We start from the raw sequence: 20,364 nt of genomic DNA, 5'->3' as shown, positions 1-20,364 counted from the left end.
TCCCGTAGGGGGCATCGCCCACTCTACCTACTACTTGTAAGGGGATACCTACTAGTGAGAATCTAGCAGCCCACACCTCCCCAAGCTCCACCGGCTCTCGGATCGGGGGGTCTAGCCACTCATGAGAGATTGTTGAGTCAATCTCCCTCCTCATCACCTCGACTCCTCGTTGCTGAGATCCTGATGCCTACTGGAACAGCTCCTAATCCGCCATCCTGTACACCTCCCACCATGTCTTGATTGTTGGGTATCTCACACGCCTTACTTACGCCTACGCTCATATGGGAGTGTGCGGGTGATCACTAGGACACTGGGGCACTTTTTACTCTCGGTAGGAGAGGTTTTTTCCCCCAGATTATGTGTACTATTTTGTATGTGCTTGTGGTGCACACTTACGGGCACTTACTGTGTTCGGGTGTGAACAGCCCCTTATAACTCTAAGGTATAAGGGTTATCATTTGTACTTTCAGCTAACACTCTATTCAGTACTATTGCATTGGGTGTCGAGCTCAACTCTGTCTCTCACTCTCACACTGTCTACTGCACTTCAGCTGCACCTCGATCCTCTCCCATCTGACATTTGGTATCAGAGCTCAGCTCAGAGCAGTCTTCAGTCTGCAGTCTGCAGCCACCGCCAGTTCTGCCCCAGCCGCCTGTTCCTGCCCAGTCCTGCCTGCGCCTGTCAGTCCGTCAGCGCGCAGCACCAGACGACTCCTCTGCCCAGCGTGCAGCTCCAACAATCAGAGCGCCACCTGTACCTGCGTGCTGCCACCCCTGCCCAGCGAGTCCTCTGCCCTGTGTCTGCCCAGAGTGCCCCTTCGCCTGTCAGTCTGCCTGCGCAGCCTCCCTGCGCTGAGCTAGCCTGTGCCGTCAGCTCCAGCTGCCAGCGCGACACCTGTCTCCACCACCCAGTCCTGGGTACCGCCTCCTCTGCCCAGCGCGCGCCCAGTCCTGCCTGCGCGTGTCACTGGACCTGCACGCCTGTACCTGTGCGTCACTCCGACTGTACCCAGCAGTCATTATCTCGGGAATCGTGCCCGTCGTCAACACGCAGAGGTAACATTCTGCACTTTTCTTTTACACAGGAGTTCGTGCAACAGGTTCAGGTTCAGCATTGGGAAACGTGCTGAACAGCAGGTTCAGTTTTCAGCATTGGGAAACGTGCTGTGTCTGTCTGTGACACATTGAATGCACATTTTGGGGCTTTTGTAACAGACATTTGTGACAGAAATTTTGGGCAGAAAATTTTGGGGCTTTTGATGTTTTAGTGCTGCTGAGCACTAATTGCACCTTGGGAAGCGTGCATCAGTGACAGTTTTTTTTGACAGAGTACCCTTTGCACATTAATTGCAGACTTGTGTTTGCTGCAATTTCTGGAAATTTGCAGATTTCCAGCCCGTACTGCATTGACATTGCTCTATTACCTTTTGAAAAATAATGGCAAATCAGGGAGGAGATGTATTCACCTATGTGTCCAAGGAAGACCGATTGGATGGGAACAATTATTCCCTTTGGTCTTTTATGATGAAGAATGTATTAGTGGCAAAAAATTTGTGGGATTATGTCAGTGGAGAGGAAGCACGACCGGGAGTTGTGGCTCCCGCTACTCCTCCTCCAGGAGGACGTGCAAGAGGGCAACCTCAGCCCCCTCCACCTCACCCCGCTCAGCCACTTCCCCCAAGAACTGCAGCTCAGAAAACTTGGGATACACGGGATGCACAGGCTATGTCGCTGATTGCATTGGCAGTTCAGCGTTCTATCATTCCTCATATTCGTTCAGCAGCTTCTTCACAAGAAGCTTGGTTGATATTGGAGCAGATGTTTGCAGGAAAGAATGAGACTCGCATCTCTTTCTTGAAGAAAGAGCTAGAGACTCTAAAGATGAATGAGGGTGATTCTATGCAGGATCATCTCAACAAAATTCAGGACTTGCGGGAGCAACTCATGAATGTGGATGAGTACTACTCAGATGCGCAGCTGATTTCTACGACATTGAATTCACTGCCTCCCTCTTACTTGGCTTTTCATACTGCCTTGAACCTCACTATGAGGATTTCGAAAGAGCCCATCACTTTCATTCAGCTTGTCAGTTTGCTAAACTAGACGGAACAGTGGTGTGGATGGTATAGCCTCTGAGCAGGCTTTTATGTCAAGGCAGAAGGGTAAAAACAGCCAAGGGAAAAATGCTTCGCAGAGTTCTGGTAGTAGTAGCACTTCACAGACAAGTCAGAAACAGGGGGGCACGCAAGCCAAGAAAGGAAAATGCCATTACTGCAAGAAGCCTGGCCACTATATCACTGAGTGCAGGAAGCGCATCGCCAAAGAGAAGAAGAAGGAGTCAGGGATGTCTGTTTCTGCAGCTCCTTCCACTGCTAGTGAGTCCGCGTCCTTTGTTGCAGACAGGGACTATTGTTTTTACACTTGCAGTTATGATGTCTCTTGGGCTGATAGAGCATTTAGCTCTACAGAAGATGCTGACACTTGGTTCTTTGACAGTGGTGCTTCACGGCATATCACATCTCGTAGAGATTTGTTTGCTTCTCTTGGTGCACCTCCCGTTGGGAAGTCTGTTCAGTGTGCTAATAATGCATCATACCCTGTTCGTGGTATTGGGGAGATTCAGCTTACAGCCATTGATGGCTCTATTCTCCACCTACAGGATGCTTTGTATGTGCCTGGCATTAAGAAGAATCTGCTTTCCATTTCTTCTATGGCACGTTGTGGTTTGCAGGTCACCTTTGATGATGACCGTTGCATGGTCCGTGACAAGGAACACATGACATTGGTCTTGACAGGTTCTCTGTGTCATGGGTTATATGAGTTGGATGCTCTTTCGGTAGATCAGTCTGCATATTTGACATCCACTCTTACTCCTGCTATGTTAGAGGCAGAGTTATGGCATGCTCGTTTGGGGCATGTAAACTATGGCAGCTTGATGCTATTACAGCGTACTCAGATGTTGGAAGGATTACCTCTCTTGGAGAGACCTCCTGAGCATTTATGCGAGGGTTGCATTTTGGGGAAAATGCATCGTTTCTCTTTTCCCCGTGATGTTGCTTTTAGAGCAACAGCCAGATTGCAGCTTGTGCATTCGGATGTTTGTGGGCCCATGCAGACACAGTCATTGGGTGGTTGTTACTATTTTGTAACATTTATTGATGACTTTACACGTTTGTGCTGGGTCTACTGCTTGAAAAAGAAGTCAGAAGTGTATGATGCATTTTTGGCTTTCAGTGCACTTGTGGAAACTCAGTCTGGTTGCAAGATTAAGACTCTCCGTTCGGACCGAGGGGGGGAATACATGTCCTCTATGCTGAATTCTTATTTGCAGCAGAAGGGCATTATCCATCAGTACACTACTGCATATACTCCACAGCAGAATGGGGTAGCAGAGAGGAAAAATCGGTCACTCATGGAGATGGCCAGATGTATGCTGAAGGCAAAGAGTTTGCCTCATAGTTTTTGGATGGAAGCCGTCATGTGCGCTTGCCACATTTTGAACAGATGCCCTACCAAGGCCTTGAAAACCGTCACACCTTTTGAGGCTTGGCACAGCCGCAAACCTTCTGTTGGCCACTTCCGTACTTTTGGGTGTCTTGCATATGCCCATATTCCACAGGTACTTCGAAAGAAGTTGGACAACAAGGCTGTAAAATGCATCTTTATGGGATATAGCAGCGAAAGCAAAGGCTACAGACTCTATGATCCCGTGACCAAGAAGGTTTTTGTCAGCAGGGATGTTGTATTTGATGAAAAATCAGAATTATCCTTGGCTGGTTTTGATACATATCAGGCTGCCCGTGATGTCTTTGAAGGGCTGCTGCCCATCACATTTGGTGATTCAGCTGGTACTTCAGCAAATGAACCTAATGTTCAGCCAGCTGCTCCTATGGAACATGCAGTAAATCAGCACATTGCTGAAACTGAAATTCAGCAGGAACTTGTACACAGTCAGGAAGCAAGACAGGTGCCTAGATGGTACACGCAGACTATGAGAGATAGTCATTTGGAAACACCCTTGGCTGGTCGTACTCGAAGGCAAACTCGACTGCATGATTCAGCACATTCCATGGAGTTGGTTATGGCAGCATGTACTCATGATAATGAGGAGCCTGAATGTTTTGAGGATGCACGACATAGTGTGCATTGGATGGCAGCCATGCAAGCTGAATTGGATTCTATTCATAAGAATCATACTTGGGATTTGGTGTCTTTGCCAGTTGGCAAGCGTGCCATTGGTACGAAATGGGTCTACAAATTGAAAAGGAATGCAGATGGATCCATAGATAAGTACAAGGCACGGCTGGTAGCTAAAGGCTACGCACAGAAAAAGGGCATTGACTATGAGGAGACCTTTGCTCCTACCTCCCGTATGACGACCATTCGGTCTATGATTGCCTTGGCTGCACATTTTGGTTGGAAAGTGCATCAGCTGGATATAAAGACTGCATTCTTACATGGGGAACTTCAGGAAGAAGTGTATGTACAGCAGCCCATTGGTTTTGCAGTTGAAGGCTCAGAAAATTTAGTATGCAAGCTGAAAAAAGCTCTATATGGTTTGAAACAAGCTCCACGAGCTTGGTACGCAAAGATAGATGCCTTCTTGCTTAGTCAGGGGTTTGTAAACAGCCCATCTGAGTCTACCCTTTATGTACATAAAGAGGGGGGATCCATGCTGATTTTGTGTCTATATGTAGACGACCTTTTGCTCACTGGAACACGTGCTGATCAGATTTCAGCATTCAAAAATAATTTACAGCAAACTTTTGACATGTCTGACTTGGGTATTTTGCACTATTACTTGGGCATCCAGTTTGTACATGATGCTAGAGGCATTGGATTATGTCAGTCAAGGTACATTGGGCAACTTCTTGAGAAGTTTGGCTTACAGGATTGCAAGCCAGTTTGTACACCCATGGAACCTGGGCTCAAACTGTCATTACATGATGACAGTGATTTGTTTGATATCCATACTTATGCTCCAGCAGTGGGATGTCTCATCTATCTATGCCACACTCGGCCAGACATACAGTTTGCCGTTTCAGTTTTGAGCAGGTACATGCATCAGCCTCGTATGTCGCATTGGCAAGCTGTGAAGCGTGTGTTTCGTTACTTGCAGGGTACTAGAGCTCTTGGATTGCTTTATGCCAAGGGGGGACCACTGCAGTTACATGCTTACAGTGACTCTGATTGGGCTGGTGATTTTGATACTCGTCACTCCACTAGTGGCAATTGTTTCTTTCTTGGCTCGTCATGCATTTCTTGGCTTAGCAAGAAACAATCCACTGTTGCCACGTCGTCATGTGAAGCTGAGTACAAGGCAGCCTTCACTACTGCAGTTGAGTGCGTATGGCTTAGACGCTTACTTGCTGATTTGGATGTATCTGTTACGGAGCCTACTCCTTTATATACTGACAGTCAGAGTGCCATTGCAGTGGCACGGAACCCTGTGTTTCATGCTCGCACGAAACACATAGAGATTCACTACCACTTTGTCAGAGAGAGGCTACATGCAGGTGATATCAGCCTTGTCTACTGTCCTACCACCAGCAATGTGGCAGACATCTTCACCAAAGCTCTTCCACGAGACAAATTTGAAGCATTTCGCGATGCTTTGAATTTGACGCCCTTTGGTGGCGGATGATCCTTGTACACTTGATCACTCTTCACTCCAGGGGGGTTTGTTGGGTATCTCACACGCCTTACTTACGCCTACGCTCATATGGGAGTGTGCGGGTGATCACTAGGACACTGGGGCACTTTTTACTCTCGGTAGGAGAGGTTTTTTCCCCCAGATTATGTGTACTATTTTGTATGTGCTTGTGGTGCACACTTACGGGCACTTACTGTGTTCGGGTGTGAACAGCCCCTTATAACTCTAAGGTATAAGGGTTATCATTTGTACTTTCAGCTAACACTCTATTCAGTACTATTGCATTGGGTGTCGAGCTCAACTCTGTCTCTCACTCTCACACTGTCTACTGCACTTCAGCTGCACCTCGATCCTCTCCCATCTGACATTGATAGTACGAGCAAGGCTAGCCTCCCAACTAGCCCACTGGATGTGGGAGCACTCACCTTTCTGTATCCCGTCCCGATCTCTAACCTAGGGGTTCCAGACCACCAGCTATGGCGGTCTATCTCCTGACATCCTGGGGGGCTCTGAACTAGGGCCTTGTACTTATAAGTCTCAGGATTGATGGAAAATGACTGTCATGGAGGGTTGATTCAATAAGACATAATACAAAAGTAAAATCTTTCTTTGGCATGTCATGGTTAGTGGGCTACCTCTTGCCACGGCACTTGCGATACACCCCATTTACAATGGCACCTACTTTTTCTATCTCACCAATCTCGAATCTACTCACCACTATTTTTTTTCATGCCCTTTGGCACAAAAAATCCAGTCCCTATTTTCTGTTAGTTTAGGGCTATTGTTGGCATCTCTATACCCCTTCGATTGGGTCTTTGCTCAACCCAAATACCCTACTTTGCACAACCATATATGAATATTTTGTTTCCATTCCTCCATTTTTGGGGTTATTGGCACAATTGGACAACTCAAAATGCTTTTATTTTCGATTCTGTGTCTGGGATGTAGGCACGCCTTGCTAAGTTGAAAGGCCTCCTACATTAGCAACTAGACCTTATTTAGCACATTGATCTCCTTTCTAGGGAGGACTTGGTCCCTTGGCATATGGCAATCTTTGTTGCTTCTTTGCCATGACTTTTGTACTCTTTCAGTCATTGAACCTTTTGTAAGAGAGCTAGGTTTATGCACCATGGCCTAGGGCCGTCCTACATCTTGTAATGTTCTACCTTTTCATAATGAATACAGCTACCTATTACGCGAGAGAGAGAGAGAGAGAGAGAGAGAGAGAAGAGAAAGAGAGAAAGATCTATTAATGTCTCTAGAAGGCTAGAATGGCCTATGAAACCATAACTAATACAACTGGCATCATCATCTCTCATCAAAGAAGAAACAAATTATGTCTAAGTCTACATGATAAATTGAAACGGAAAATGAAGAATATGGAAAATGAAGAATGTGAAAAAGTAAGAAACTAAAAAGAATAGAGAATATCTCTCTCTCAGTGTATGGAATCCACCAAGACTTTGCAAGCTACCCCCACTTGACTCAAGATAGTAATCTTCGTCTGTAATGAGCAATCATGACGTGAATGTGTCGCATATGAGCACGCTTGTGTTGTCGAGCAAGAACCCTAGGGCATCATGCTCTGCATAACACTGTAGCTCTGTCTACTATGATGCCACCTAATGATGTCCCTCAATGGTGCCTGTCAATAGGAGATGTGTCTAATGTGGCAATGGTGGGGGGGTCTGCTATATTGAAAAAGTTTGTAATTGGTCTTTGGAGGGGTGGATGTGACTGGGGTTGCCTCCGATCTCGTAACAATGCTGCTCTGCACCGTTGGAGCTCCAATAAGAAAAGGCCCAGACATCTTTGGTCCTCATAATCCATCCCCCGTCTCATGATTCAAAGCCCTCCTTAAAGAGGCAATGGTTGTAGTGTTCCTTCGTCTCTGCCTCCCATCCATAAAGCTGGCACATCCTCTCATTTGCTGCAACACAACATTTTGTGTCAACCTTGTGAACATAATCTCGATTATCTTGTGAGCTTTGCTAGCAGACAACTCACGGATACGGAGATGAATTACTCCACGACGAAAAGGGAAGGCCTAGCCATGGTATTCATTGTGATGAAGTTTCGTCATTATCTTTTGGCTACGCCCTTTGTCTTCTTCGTTGACCATCAAGCCTCGCTTTACCTAGTGAACAAACCTTGCACTACAGGATACATAGCTAGATGGTTCCTTCTACTTCTAGAATTCTGTGGTTGTACGCAAGGGTAAATAGCGTTACATGGCAGACCATATGTCCCACATACCCACAGGAGAAGCCGCTGGATAGGGCATAATAGACGACTTGCCCGATGCACACTTGTTTAGCATGTCCAGTGAGAGAGACCTTTTCAAGGCCGATCTAACGCCGTATTGGGCAAATGATATGGTCCAAGTCCTAGAGTATGGATTGCCTGAGAGACCTATAGAGAAGGCTAGGCTAAAGCGTCTTATCCTTAAGATTTAGCCATATTAGTTAATTGCGAGCCAACTCTATAGACTGGGATATGATGGGTTATTGCGAAGATGCATATGTGAACACAAAATGCATGAGGTGCTTGCTGAAGCACATGGCGAAATTGTTGGAGGACACTTCAGCGGAGACATTATAGCACGCAAGGTGATGCAATCTCAGGTATGGTAGCCCACCCTATTCCGTGATGCTGCTAAGTTCGTGAAGCATTGTGACGAATGTCAAAGGACCAAAGTATCCATCCGTAAGAACAAGATGGAGTTGGCCGTGGTAATAGCACGACAGCCCTTTGAAAAGTGGGGGATCAACTTTATTGGGCCAATCAGTCCCACAACGCAATACTCATAGGCCAAGTACATCACTGTAGAGACAAATTATCTCACAAAATGGGCCAAAGCTCGGACCACCAAGAAAAATGATGCTAGGACCACGGCTAAGTTCCTTTGGGAGCAGGTGATCTCGTGATTCGGCTACCCAATTAAGCTAATTAGTGATCAAGGCACGCACTTCATTAATGAAATAATTGTCCATTTTCTATCCACATTCTTAATCATCCATAGAAAATCATTACCATACTACCCTCAAGCTAACGATTAGGCGGAATCTACGAACAAGATTCTAGTAAATGTCTTGACTAAGGTAGTCTCTGCCTCACACAATGACTGGGACAATAAACTCATGGCAGCGCTATAGGCCTACAAGACCGTCTACAAGATGGCTATAGGGCAAACACCATTCAAGCTTACCTACGAGACCAAAGTGATCTTGCCAGTGGTGTTTTTCGTTCCAAGCTTAAGAGTGGCAATGAAAGAGAGATGGGATGGCAAAGAGGCATGGACGAAATGCCTAGCAAAGCTAGAATGTCTTTTTGAGACCCAACTCCTAGCTACCCATGCATTAATCTACAAAAAGGCAAGACGCAAGAGCTGGTTTGACAAATATGTCAAACAACATGGTTTGAGCACGGTGACCTAGTGCTACTATACTTTGTAAGGGGCCATAAGCAGAAGATGAAGTTCAAAGGATTGGGCCCTTTCAAGGTCCGCAATATTAGTTAGACTAGCAAGCAACATAGACCTCAAGACCCTAGAAGAAGAGGGTGTAGGTTTTTTCAATGGCATTCGCCTCAAGAAGTACTACCCCCCAACGCATCCATTGCATGAGCCTCCAATGCTAGAACCCCTTGTAAATGTGAGAGTTGCCACTATCACCAAGATTGAGTAAGAGGATGACGAAACGGTAGAACCTGCCTACCTATGCATATGAGTGACTGCCCAGAAGACACGTCTTTGATGCGCTTATTGGCGAGGTGGTTGTCTGTAATATCCTTACGCATGACCATTGGACCCTCATTGGTCAACCCTAATTGCAGCCTACTAACGCCAAACTCAATCCATTTGGGGAACAGCCCTACCCATTGCTGGGGAAATGTAAAATAGCGGTCTCTATGGAGTCTGAAAGCCTACCTATGATCTTCTATATGATGCCTAACACCAAGGCCACCGGTAAAGAATCACTGCTAGGACGTGCATTCAAAAAACAAGCACACTACAATGTCGACTATGACTCACAACACATTCACCTCGCCATTGGCAATGTTCGGATAGTGACAGCCTTCAGCAAGGGCAGCATGGTTCCATCGCAACCTGCAATCCCACCAGTAGAGGAACCAAGTGCAAGGTCTAAGGAGAGAGGTTGTAACTTGTCCCACCCTGCCAAGACAAACCACCTACCACCTAAAGGAGCCACACCCAAGACCACTGAGCAACAGCTCAAATGGGTGCCCAAACGCCAACCGCAACTGCCTAGAAGCCAAACCGTGTGAACTCATAACCACAGAACATCACGTCCTAGGCCTAGGAGACAAAGCTGGAGATACAAAAACAGATGAACGGTCAAGCTGCGATGGGTGCCCAAAGACCTATTGCGCACTCAAGGCTACTGAAGACAACTACTCGATTTGGTTGCCCAAGACTACGAGCGGCACACATGCCTCTCAATCTAGGCCCTCCAACCCATCTCCACAAGACAATAAGACAGCCAGAAATGAGAAAACAATTGATTCAACAAGCACCAAATCCATAGAGTCCCAACAGGTCTATCGACCAAAACCACAGCCCACTGCATCCAAACTGACTCAACCTGACACTCCTAGTGGCCCAACAGCTCCACAAGCGGAAAGCAATGCATCATCTGAGCCCCAAGACCAACCATCTCAACAATAAGAAGCCTGGAGCGAGGAGACAATGTCACAAGACTGTGACAACTAGTACCTTTTTGTTGATTTCTTTATTACATATTTTATTTGGTTTTTCTTTTTGGAAGGATCCCTCTTGAAATCTAAACGCCTGAGTTACATGGCCAATATGTGAAACGGACAGGAATATCTAGTGAGTCAAGACTGGACAGTTAAGGTCTAGTACAAGTCTGGAAGAGACTGATGGTACTGTAGATTGACAAGTCTGGAAGAGACTTGTGAAAGTGTATATGGACAAGTGTGTTGAAGAACTAGCCTGGAAGAGACTAGTTCAAAGTGAAGATGGACAAATCTTCAAGAGATTAGTCCATGTGGGGTCATCAGTGGAAATTCACTTTCAGTTGAGCTACATTATAAATTTGGATGTAGCCATAGTCTGCAAAGATGGTCAGAAGACTAGTGGGGATGCAATGGAAGCAACTCCTAAAATTTAGGGAGTTACTATTTGTGGACCTCAGAATCTGTTCGCGTCATTATCTTCATTTTTGCACAAGGATTAATCCTCTGGCATGTGCCGACGTCAAATTCTGCACCGAGCATGGAGAATTTTAAACCGGAAGGTTAGAACGGGAAATATCTTACAATGCTGCCACTTGGCACAAATGTGTGCACTTACCTCTTTAAAGAGGGCTGGCGTACAGTTTTTGGGCTGCAAGGGGCTCATTTGGAGAAACAGCTACAGATGGAGAGCTCTTGAGAGCTGGCCAACCTTGTCTATGATGCACAGAGGGCTGGGCTTGCTTCCTACTCTCTCTCTCTCCCCCTGACAGTATGGCTATGCTGCAGAATCAAGGGTCTTTCTTCTGATTCAGGTACAGCTGTGTGGAATATGCTGTTTCTGCATGAGGCAAGAGCCTCCTTTCTCCAGGAACAGGAGCAGTTGTTTGCAGTTCCCAGCAGAGACAGGTGAGGGTGGTAATCTCACCAAGCAAGTGTCTGAATCAGCACTAAATCAGTACTGATTCTGGACTGTTCAGAGGTTAATTCAGAGCCCAAATGATATCAGAATCAAGGGGCACTTGGCCCAGATGATGCAGAACAGTACAAGGATCAATATAAACTGAAAACAAGTTTCAGAACAGGTCTGAACCAGTAATTACAGTGGGCTGAACAGTACAGGGAACAGTATGAGTTGTAAACAGGTCTCAGAACAGGTCTGAACCAGTAATTACAGCAGACTGAAATGGTTAATTCTGCACTCCAACCAGAAGTTTCAGACTTGGGCAGAGTTTCCCCTCCTGGTCAACTTGATTTGGGTCAGTAATTGTACTGTTATGCTGCCAAATTTCACCCAGAATAGGCGAAAGACAGCCCATTGTATTTTCCCTCTTTTTTTAAAAAAAAAATAAAGAAATACCGCAAGGGGCGCCTAACTTAGGGGCCAACAGGGTGTCTGTGTGGCAACAGGAGCATTTTAGCTTCCTGTTTTTCTTCTTGATTCTGTGTCTTTAAGTTCAGGTAAAGTGGACGACTGTAAATTGGGTGAAAGCATTTATGTATTTTGGTTGTACACTACCGCCCTTTCCAGTGAACAGGCCGGTTGCAGACAATCAATGAGCAAAAAGGCTCAAATTGTCAAGCCAAGGGGAGATGAAAAAGATTACTCTTAAAATCCCCATAAGAAGAACTCGATCCACCTCCAAGGAAAACAGAGAGCTACAAAGGGTGAAGCAGGAATCAAAGAGACTAGAAGAAGAGGGCAAGAAGAGAAGGAAGAACGACTAAGGCAATACGAGGAGGAGGAGATTGCTCTAGGGAAAACAAAATCAAAGATTTAGCCTACAAACTGGCCCATTCTGAGAGTAAGCGCCTCTTGGCAGAAAGCAAAGCCGCAGCTGTCAAGACAGGAATGTTGGAGCAACAATGCACATTCTTGAGGACAGCATTGAAGACTTGGGAGTAGAGTGACGTACTCACCTAATCTCAATTGGCTTAACCACACAGGAACTCTCCTTGCTAGGGCTTGGAGAGTCAAAACACCTAATGCAGCCACCTCAACAGGAGCCACTGGAGCTGGTCCAGGAAAAAGTTCCTTATTTTGAATCGGATCAATAGAGTGGCAAATCTCTTAGGCCCCCTCGAAATGTAACTACTGAAGAGCATCAAGATGATATCTACATGCTCTCTCCCAAGTATCTCAAAAAAAAAGAGGGGAAAGAAAGAGAAAACAAAGAAAAGACTCACACATAGCAAAAGGAAAGAAACAACGAGCTTTCCCATGTAATATTAGAGTGCCACAAACACTGCACCTAGGGGTTCTCAAGTTAGATGCGTCCGGTGGCCTCCGTCAGCCGACTCCATGCCTAACCCCCTAGCCCTCCCTATCCCCCCACTTCACATTTAGGGCACATCAAGGGCAGGACACACCTAGGAAGTTTGCGCTCACCTATGTTTAGACCTGTCTCCCTAAGTCACACCCATAGCACCTCCCCTGTAAACAAACTAAGTCCTCAAGTGTGGGATAATACCACAGGCTTTCTTGAGATTCGACCAAACTCCCAATTTCACTGGCACGGACATCCCACACTACATGATGAGGTAGACACACCCCCAGGTAGTGCACTTCCTTTGTCTTTTTCGAGTACACTCAACAATTGCGATCAATTGCCAACATCAGAGACTCCCATTACCCACTCAAATCTATCCTCGACCTCCGCAATCTCTCATCCAATTTTGTGATGGTTCTTCTCTACGACCAATCTCCACGAAGCCCCATCATCAACCCACATGACAACCCTTCAACCACCTGAGCCATCATCAACAAACAAGCACCAACAAGTACCATGGGACTGGTACTCGACTAAGAGAGGGGTAATGTTAACCCCAATACAAAGAAAGAAAAAATCAAAATTAAAAAGACGCAGGGCAAAGCAGAAAAAGGCGGCCCTTGGCTGAAGAAATAGAAGGAAAAAATGCCAAAAGCACGAGGACAACCTTAAAAGTTTAGGGCAAGCGCAAAAGAGGAAAGGCGCATTTTAAAAATAAAAGCGCACTCTAAATCCTTGTAAAAGAGCGCCAGGCTCCCTCCTGTGCAATTTGTAAATGTAGATGGGCATGGGTGAAGGCACAATGCAAATAGGAAGGGAATAGGAAAAGAGGGTCTAGGCTAAAATGGTCGGGCATGTAAAAAGAGATGGGTGCCCAAAGGGAATTAGGGTTTTGTATAAAAGGCAAAAAGTGAATGAAGAAGCTCATTCTTGTGTGTGGCCAAAACTAGCTCTCCTCTTCTTCTTTTTCTTACTTGTTTGAGCTTGTATTTCAGAGAGCAAGTGTAAGGGAGTGAGGGAGTGAGGGAGTGAGGGTGAGGGACTGTAGTGGAGAAGCTCTCCATCTTCTCCTCTCTTCTTCTTCTCTTCTCTTGTCTTGCGCGTAGTAATGGAGCATGGAGTTTGGAGCTTGAAAATCGAGCTTGCACCTTGGATCGTGGATCTACCGGTGTGTGTCATGAGGACATGTATTTTTGAAACCTAACTTAACATGTGGATTAATTTTTAACCACGTGGTTAAATAAATGTTGCATATGTGAAATGTAACTGGATTAGAGTAAATTTACGAGCCCAAGACCTGAGAAAATCACAGGATATCAAAGGCAAAAGTTGTTATAAGTTATGCCGCAAATGTACTTGGTGGTATGTGGTGCTAGTTGTTGGCTTAGATCATTCATTTGGCCATAAGTATCAGTTGTTGGTGACACTAGAGTAGTGACATTTAATGGTATCTAACACCAATCTGATGGTCAAACATGGCGCAAAGACACTCAACTATGAAAGTTACCTAGCCAATTTAATTCTTGGCCAATCAGATTATTTTTCAGGGCACCAAAATAATTATTAGATTAATTTTTAATATTTAAAAACTGAAAATTAATATTTAATTATCGATAATGTTGAAAAAACCATTTGGGAAGACTGTCACTTGTCAAAAATGCCCATGCGAGATTGAAAATGTCTTTAGAGACTAGAGAGAGGCATTTTGAGTGGATTCAGCTTGCAAGAGAGAGGGAGAAGATGCTACTGGTCTAATTTGTAGCCATTGAAAAATCTTCTGAGACAGCCAAGGGCAAGAGAAGACCAATCAAGAGTAGGTGACAGCATCTACAGGCTATTGAGACAGAGCACTAGCAACAAATGACTAATTTTCTTCAGTTCTTTTTATCTACAAGTTGTTGAGACACTGCAATAGTAGTAAATGACAGATTTTCTTTAGTTCTTCGCAAAGAAAGTGTGAATTCTCTCTTCTCAGCATTCTCTCTCATCTCCCAACCTTTCTAAGCCTTGCTCCAAAGATTACAGCATTGAGATCACCAAATGCTGAGAAATTTCAGATTTCTCTACTATAAACCCTAATCTGCAACAAAAATTAGGGTTTAGCAACAACCTTAGGAAACGTGTCAGAAATTGGAAGCTCCAAGTCTTGGATTCAAAAGGGTTGAAGCTGTTTTTAGTCAAATTCAAGTAGAGGGACCAACAAATCAATGAATTTGGGGCATTTTTCATCTCCATCAAAGTGGATGAAGGCCAGTTGATTGACCGAATCAAGGGGCAAATCAGATTGAAGACTTGCTGGTCATTTTGGATAGCAAGGAAAGTTGGAATACTGAAAAGGATTGGAAGAATCCCACTATACATCAACTTTTTCTTCAATTAAGTTAAATAAAAATCGAAAGGGTCAACAAGGTGTCCAATGTCCAAGATTATATGGTAAAGTGTACATTTCAGTTTTGTGGATTTGTTAATTGTTGTAAATAGTGCTTAATTAGGTTATTTACCACACTATCGGAGAAGGAAGGCTAGTTTCGGAGTGCTTAAGGGAGGAGGCAACTCAATCATGGAGGTAAGCTCACTACACTCGTAGATGTGAGAGCGCGTACGGCTATGTGAGAGGCAGCCATTGCACTTGGCTTGAAACACTTGAAACAATAAGCGGTCCGTGGGTCTTGGCGGTCGAGCAAGGAACTCCCACAGTTGACTCGCAACACAATAGCAAAGGAAGTGCAATGTGGAAACCATTGTACTATGTAGGCCCTTACACTTGCCTTCACAAAAGGAAAACTTGATCAGTCCAACTACTCTGTGGAAGTTCAAGCTCAGCACTATCTTGGACTCATATGAACTCTTGGATAAAGTTTTAAGAGTTGATGCAGAACCTGTTGTAAGGCCAGTCCAAACAATACTCACAATCCAATCCCACTTGATCTAACTTTGCTTCATTCCTAGAAATAGAAATGTATATGCTCTCCCTTTGTTACCAATACTAGTGCATTTGATTTTGTTCAAAGCTTGATTCAGCACATCCCAAGCTAGCAAGACTTTGTATATTCTAAGAAGTTAGTATGAGACTCAAACTAGAACATATTGATAACTTAGAGAATGAGTATGGTTGTCAGGTACGAAAGGTACGATATGATAAAATATCGTACTAAATAGTACTTATGATTTTATAAGGTATGGTACGATATTAGTACGAAAAGAAAAATTAATTTAATTCTTTTACAAACTATAAATGATAAGATGTGTGCTTAGAGAGAAAATAGGCTATCGCAATGCCATTACAAAATAAGATCAATGATCATACATGATACACCATACAACTATCATAGGAGTCGAGTCGGAAGTCACGACGAACTCAAGAGTTAGGAGTGGAATTTGCCAATCTGGATACAATCATCAACATCAATGATACATCATACATCATACATCATTATCATCATCATCATCAGAGTGCTCATCAAGGGAGTCTGAAGATGACCCCTCAGCATTGGATGATGAGATGCTCTCATACTCACCCTCATTGATGAGATTATCATCATCATTAAATGATGGCTCCCTAGGCAATGCCTATGTAATTGTAGGCAAGGGGGATATCATCATTAGGCATGGGATGAGAGCTACTAGAGCCATGCCTCATATATGTCTGCAAACCACTCGAACCACCCCTCGTCAATCTCGAAGGGCGCCAAATGACCATACCCCTACTAGCAACTGCTACAACTCGAACTCCTCAAACCGGTCAAAGATCTGCTCCTCCTGATCAACCTCCTAGTGTACACTCGGAAGAGTGTTCAACTTGAATGTATCAACATTCACCTACACAATCCACATAAGATTGTAAATATTAAATTGTTAAGTATAAAATTGAAAACAACAAATTTAAACTTGACTTAACCAAAACAATAAGTGTTTACCTGCTTTGGACTACCCATGTTTATTATCATGGCCTTCATCATGCACAAGTTAGTGCGGCAATAAACTAGCCACTCTAACTATCGTGTGCTAAGCCGATTGCGAATCTTCGTGTGAATGATAGAATAGGCACTCCAATTTCTCTTACATGCACGCGAAGAGCAATCCTGAGCAAGGACTCTCATGGCCAAGGGTTGAAGAGTCTGCAATGCATATCTGAAATTCTACCACCAAAAGAGAGGCTTCACAAGTGACTCTCTTCTCCAATAAGTGGAAGAAGCAAAAGCCACATGCTCTCTCTGATCCGCATAGCATCCAAGCTCCTCTAGAATTGTGATATGGTCATCCACGTGGACCACACAAGTGAGATATACAAGCTGGTCAGAACACCACTCTATCATCCATGATTGTTAGAGACTTGTAGGCCGAATGTAATAGTGTTGCAAATCCACAAATAGGCTTACGCATCCATGCCCATTTCTTCTCTGCTATATCAATGATGTGTGCACCTGTGACTGCATGATCACCATGCAAGCCCGTGCCTCCATCAATGTTGCTCTAAAGAAGTGAATGAGAAGGTCCATGGTGGACCCCTTGCAATCACTCATACATAACACCCTATAAAAGGGAGTCAAGGCAATCACGATCCCATAGACTCTCTCCCAAAACTGCTCATCCAGGCACAAGCGCTGCATGGCTTTCATCTCCTCTATCTTGTTGGGTATTTCACTAATGCTTCACTTATGCCTACACTCACATAGGGGAGTGTCAGTGATCAGTAGGACACTGGGGCACTTTTTACTCTCAGTAGGAGAGGTTTTTTCCCCCATATTTATGGTATTATTTCATATGTGCTTATGACACACACTTACCGTGTTCAAGTGTGAACACCCCTCTACAACCCTAAGGTTTAAGGGTTGTACCTTGTACTTTCAGCTTACACTCTTTCAGTCTATCGCATTGGGTGTCGTTTTTCACTCTCTACTATCTATTGGTTTTCTGTGCTGAGCTTCGATCCTGCCCTCTCTCACATTTGGTACTAGAGCATTGGCTCTGCTCAGCTCAACTGTACTCAGGTACAACTCTGCTCGCCAGGAAGCACAACTGTGCCGCCGTCCTGCAGCTCACCAATCCGCCAGGGAGCTCCTCACCGAGCACCACTGTCGCGCCTGCCCTTTGGCCATCGTACCTGTCACCTGTAGTGCCCCACCAACAATCCTGCTGCGACATTCCCTTCGCCACATCAATCGCTTATACTCCCTTCGCCATGTTAGTCGCTTCACTTGTTAACTGTGCCCCTGCCCTACCCCTACCCTGCGCCGTCGGTCGCTTCGCCCGTCCACAGCTCTGACGCCTACCAGCTCCAGCCTCCGACATCCAGCTCGCTCAACGGTCCCCACGTTACCTGCCTGACACAGTCATCTAAAGCGCAAGTCAGCCTGCCTGACATCTGCCGCTCGACAACATGTGATTTCTGTGGTATACGCTTTTTTAATTTTTTTAATTCCAGTTGCAATTTTTGGAAGCAGGGGTTCCTACACCATAGACACAAAATTCAGGAAACGTGTCTGGGACACATTTGATGCAAATTTCAGGGCAAATTCACCAAAAATTTTGGGGCTTTTATGTTTTCTGGGAACATTAGCATATGTATTACAATTTCAGTCACAGAAAGACTGTTTTAACAAATTCGAGGAAAGAAATTTTGGGGATTTTGCTGGTATAGTGTTACTAAACACTGATTGCACGTTGGACTGCGTGCATAATAGACAGTTTTGACAGAGTGCACCTCTATATACTAATTGCATAAATTTATTTCCTGCAATTTCTGAAAATTTTCAGACTTCCAGCGTGATCCTGCTTCAACATTGCTCTTTTGCATCTTTATTCGGTAATTGAAAATCATGGCAAATCAGGGAGGAGATGTTTTCACCTATGTATCCAAGGAGGACACATTGGATGGAAATAACTATTCACTTTGGTCCTTCATGATGAAGAATGTACTTGTGGCCAAAAATCTTTGGGATTATGTCAATGGAGAATAAGCTAGACTTGGAGTTGTGGCTCCAGCTACTCCTCCTCCAGGAGGACATGCACAACGGGCACCTCAGCATGCTCTACTTCAACCACTTCCCAAAAGAACAACAGCTCAAAAAGCATAGGATACACGGGATGCACAGGCTTAGTCATTGATTGCATTGGCAGTTCAGCAGTCAATCATCCCCCACATTCGTTCAGCAGCTTCTTCACACGAGGAGCTTGGCTAACTTTGAATCAGATGTTTGCAGGCAAGAATGAGACTCGCATCTCTTTCTTAAAGAAAGAGCTAGAGACATTGAAAATGGATGAAGGTGATTCTATTCAAGATCACTTGAACAAAATTCAAGACTTGCGAGAGCAACTCATGAATGTTGATGAATACTATTCGGATGCACAAATGATATCTACTGTCAAAAGATGACGTACCAGCGAGACAATAGGGTTGGCGGGGAGGAACACGGAGTGAACTTGGCAAACATGGAGAAGAGAAGAAACTCTGATGAATGGAATGATGAAGTTCCGAATTATGGAGTGAATGTGATACAAGGGAATAAGGGTGTCGTAGCACAAGGAAAATGATGAAGACAACCACGAACCACGAACTGCAATGTCCTCCTGAAGGGGTGTGAGGATAGTGGAGAGGCTAGAGAGAAGAGGTGAAAGACTGAATGAATCAGCCGTGAGAAATGAATGAGAGAGTGGCCTATAAATACGCATAGCTAGTCTAGGATGGCGCCCCTTTTTGGGGCTGCAAACCCTAAACGCAAAACGCAAAACGCAAAAACGCAAAAATGCAAACTGCGGGTGAAGGGTTTCTCAACATCTACCACTTTGAACTCATTGCCTCCTTCGTACTTGGCTTTTCATACAGCCTTAAACCTCACCATGAGGATTGCCGCACAGCCAATCACTTTTCTTCAATTAGTTAGTTTGCTTCTAGAGGAGGAGCAAACAAGGAGAAATAGTAGTGTGGATGCTATAGCCTCTGAGCAGGCTTTTATGGCTAGACAGAAGGACAAAGGCAGCTAAGTGAAGAATGCTCCGCAGAGTTCTGGGACTTCTGGCACATCATAGGCAAACAAAAAACAAGGGGGCACACAAGCCAAAAAGGGAAAATGCCATTATCCCAAGAAGCGAGGCCACTATATTACTGAGTGCAGAAAGCGCATTGTCAAAGAGAAGAAAAAGGAGTCAAAAATGTTTGTTCTTTATACTCCTTCCACTACTACCAAGTCCATGTCCTTTGTTGCAGACAGGACTATTGTTTTTACACATGCAGTGATGACACCTCTTGGGCAGATCGAGCATTTAGCTCTACTGAGGATTCAGGCACTTGGTTTTTTGACAGTGGTGCTTCTAGGCATATTACATCTCGCAGAGATTTATTTGCATCTATTCATGTAGCTCCAATTGGCAAGTCTGTACAATGTACCAACAATGCATCATACCATGTTAGAGGTATTGGGGAGATTGTGCTCACAGCCATTGATGGCTCTATTCTCCACTACAAGATACTTTATTTGTGCCAGGCATAAAGAAGAATTTGCTCTCTGTTTCTTCTTTGGTACGTTGTGGATTGCAGGTCATATTTGATGATGACAAATGCATGGTGAGAGACAAAGAACACATGACTTTGGTCTTGATAGGTACTTTATGTCATGGGTTACACGAGTTGGATGCTCTTTCAGTTGATCAGTCAATGTATTTGACATCCGCTCTTACTCCTGCTATGATACAAGCAGAGTTATGGCATGCTAGGATGGGGCATGT

At 44.6% G+C, this 20,364-nt stretch overlaps 2 protein-coding genes and 1 long non-coding RNA gene across 7 annotated transcripts in view; 2 read left to right on the top strand and 1 right to left on the bottom strand.

Moving 5' to 3' along the window:
* LOC148026666 (uncharacterized) overlaps positions 1 to 20,364 on the bottom strand; it is a 107,102-nt gene that overhangs the window by 71,289 nt on the left and 15,449 nt on the right. The window lies entirely within an intron of this gene.
* Positions 1 to 20,364, top strand: part of LOC148026667 (uncharacterized) — a 248,372-nt gene that overhangs the window by 212,860 nt on the left and 15,148 nt on the right. The gene's annotated exons all lie outside the window — the stretch shown is intronic.
* LOC148026668 (uncharacterized) lies at positions 1,010 to 18,449 on the top strand. The gene is made up of 5 exons (XM_087690644.1): positions 1,010 to 1,106; positions 1,144 to 2,019; positions 11,379 to 11,464; positions 18,084 to 18,274; positions 18,397 to 18,449. Exons 2-5 carry the CDS (start codon positions 1,438 to 1,440, stop codon positions 18,447 to 18,449), a joined length of 912 nt encoding a protein of 303 aa, XP_087546770.1. The 5' UTR covers positions 1,010 to 1,106; positions 1,144 to 1,437.

This window comes from Lygodium microphyllum, chromosome 13 (genome assembly GCF_053477565.2).
Source record: "Lygodium microphyllum isolate KBCC chromosome 13, Lygodium_microphyllum_v1.1.10, whole genome shotgun sequence".
NCBI lineage: Eukaryota > Viridiplantae > Streptophyta > Polypodiopsida > Schizaeales > Lygodiaceae > Lygodium > Lygodium microphyllum.
This window is presented reverse-complemented; position numbering and strand designations above follow the sequence as displayed.